We start from the raw sequence: 2,240 nt of genomic DNA on the forward strand, positions 1-2,240 counted from the left end.
ATAATATATATATAGAAAGGAGTATAAAAAATAAAGAGAGAGAAAATTGCATAAATATATATATAAAGATAGAAAGGAGTATAAAAAGTAAAGAGAGAGAATAGCATTTACTTTTATTATTGCTATCACTACAAGAAAAACACCCATTCAGGTACACTTGAAAAGTGTAGCCAAAAGTGAAAAAAAATGATGCCTTAGGCTACGGCTACGCTTTTTGGGCTACGGCTACGCTTTTTGGGGTGATTCCTATTCGGCCGTTGCCTATTCTCAAAGGCTACGCTTTTCTACACCAAGGGCTACGCTTTTGGCGTTTGGAAATAGGCTACGCTTTTCAAGTGATGCTGTTCAGGATCAAAGGCTACGCTTTTCAGCTTTCATTCTTCCAGAATAGGCTACGCTTTTCAATGCTACTGCATCACTTGTAAAGTGTAGCCCCATTGTATACCATAGCTACTTTTTATAAGCGTAGCCTTAGGTCCCTCTTTTTTTTTTTTGGTACTATAGCTACTGTATATAAGCGTAGCCTTAGGTCTCATTTTTTTTCCTATACTATAGCTACTGTACATATAAGTGTAGCCTTTGGTCTTTTTTTTCTTCTGTATATATATAATTATCTAATAATTATTAATACAACATAATAGTTAATATGATTACATGTATAAATGAATTGAATATTACAAAATAAAAATAAAAACATAATTATACTAAATAATTTCTTTATATAATAAAAATTGTCTCAAACCAAAATATATTTATAACATTGATCCAAAAGTACTAGAATGAAATTAACTGTAAAAATTCATACAACTCAAATTAAAGTAAGCATAGCCATATCAAAACCATAATATCACTTGGCCAATAAAGGTATCTTCTAATAAAAATCATTAGTCAACCATACATGTAAAGATCCTAAATAGCACTCTATCTTAGCCAAAAAACCACAATAATAGTCAGCTTACTCTTCATTGCTTAATCTTCATTGTTATCCTGCATAATTATATAGATAAGTAGTTAAAAAAATATTCATAATGACATTCGTAATTATAAAAATTAAATGGAACACGTAGTCATAGTAAAAAAATATTCATAATGGCATTCGTAATTATAAAAATTAAATGGAACACGTAGTCATAGTAAGCCAAGAAAGCATATACTAGAAGCAGTGTTTTTCGTAAAATATAAATTACAAGTTGGTATTATTTGTACTCAGTTCACCCTGCATACCAAGTTTGGTTTCTTCACCCTTAGGCTTGGTGTAAACGGAAGAGTGAATACAACAAAAATAATTTTTCTTTTCGAGAATGATCTTCAAAAATTGAAAAATTTTCTCACCTCGGAGTCTCTCGGACTACCATTCAGATTAAAACAGTGGGAAACGGCACCAGCTGTGCTTCCTCCAAATCCCCAAGCAGGAAACTTCCTATCAGAGTCATAGAACTGAATAACCTCCCCAACCTCCATTATAGCCTGCAAAAGATTAATATTACTATGCTGATTAGTGATTAGGCAAGACTTTTATATATACAGCATAATGTCACCTTATCATATTAGTTAGTCCAATCATATATCATTGTATTTTCAAGAATTTTGTTTTGAAGCACTATCATTATCAATATTGCAAAATAGAAGACCATATTCTATTGTGCTCCAAAAATTTCTGGATCAGAACAGCAGTTCAGAGTCATTTATTGAGAACAAAGTATCAAGCTTACCCTTTGATATGAATTTAACTGACCCGAGACATCAATATAATGCAAAGAATCTGAATATCGAGGATTTCCATTTGAAGCTGGACAAATTTTGAATCAGTTAGCATGATATAAGATGAATATGTAATTTCAGTAATCATCTTCACCAAGATAACAATATTTACTTACCAGTGAAATCCACAGCAACCATGAAGTTCAGTTCAAATCCACTGGATACATAATCAATAAAGCTGAATTGCTCCCTTTCACAATATTGATCCACAAAAAGTTGACCCTTCAGCATCTGCATAGAAGAAATTCCAAGAACTATGAGATTCAGCACAGAAGTGGACCATAAAATGTAATTCTATTATTGCATGGTCAATAAGTACCTTCTCTTCTTTTCTGTGGTGTGTGGATGGTATGAACAAATTTGTGCCTGTACTCTCTTTGTTAAGCCTTTCTAGGTCTGCTATTGATGATCTCAGTTTACTGAAGGCAATAAAAATTGATATCAATATATATATATATATATATATATATATATATATA

The 2,240-nt window shown here is 31.5% G+C and overlaps 1 protein-coding gene across 1 annotated transcript; it reads right to left on the reverse strand.

The window, feature by feature from the left end:
- Window positions 1-731: 731 nt before the first annotated feature.
- LOC110273645 (protein BONZAI 3-like) lies at window positions 732-2,175 on the reverse strand. Its single transcript, XM_021126867.2, has 5 exons — window positions 2,081-2,175; window positions 1,878-1,992; window positions 1,713-1,789; window positions 1,333-1,467; window positions 732-987 (listed from the first exon to the last, which is right to left on the reverse strand). Exons 2-5 carry the CDS (start codon window positions 1,990-1,992, stop codon window positions 970-972), a joined length of 345 nt encoding a protein of 114 aa, XP_020982526.2. The 5' UTR covers window positions 2,081-2,175; the 3' UTR covers window positions 732-969.
- Window positions 2,176-2,240: the final 65 nt, after the last annotated feature.

This window comes from Arachis duranensis, chromosome 7 (assembly GCF_000817695.3).
Source record: "Arachis duranensis cultivar V14167 chromosome 7, aradu.V14167.gnm2.J7QH, whole genome shotgun sequence".
Lineage (NCBI taxonomy): Eukaryota > Viridiplantae > Streptophyta > Magnoliopsida > Fabales > Fabaceae > Arachis > Arachis duranensis.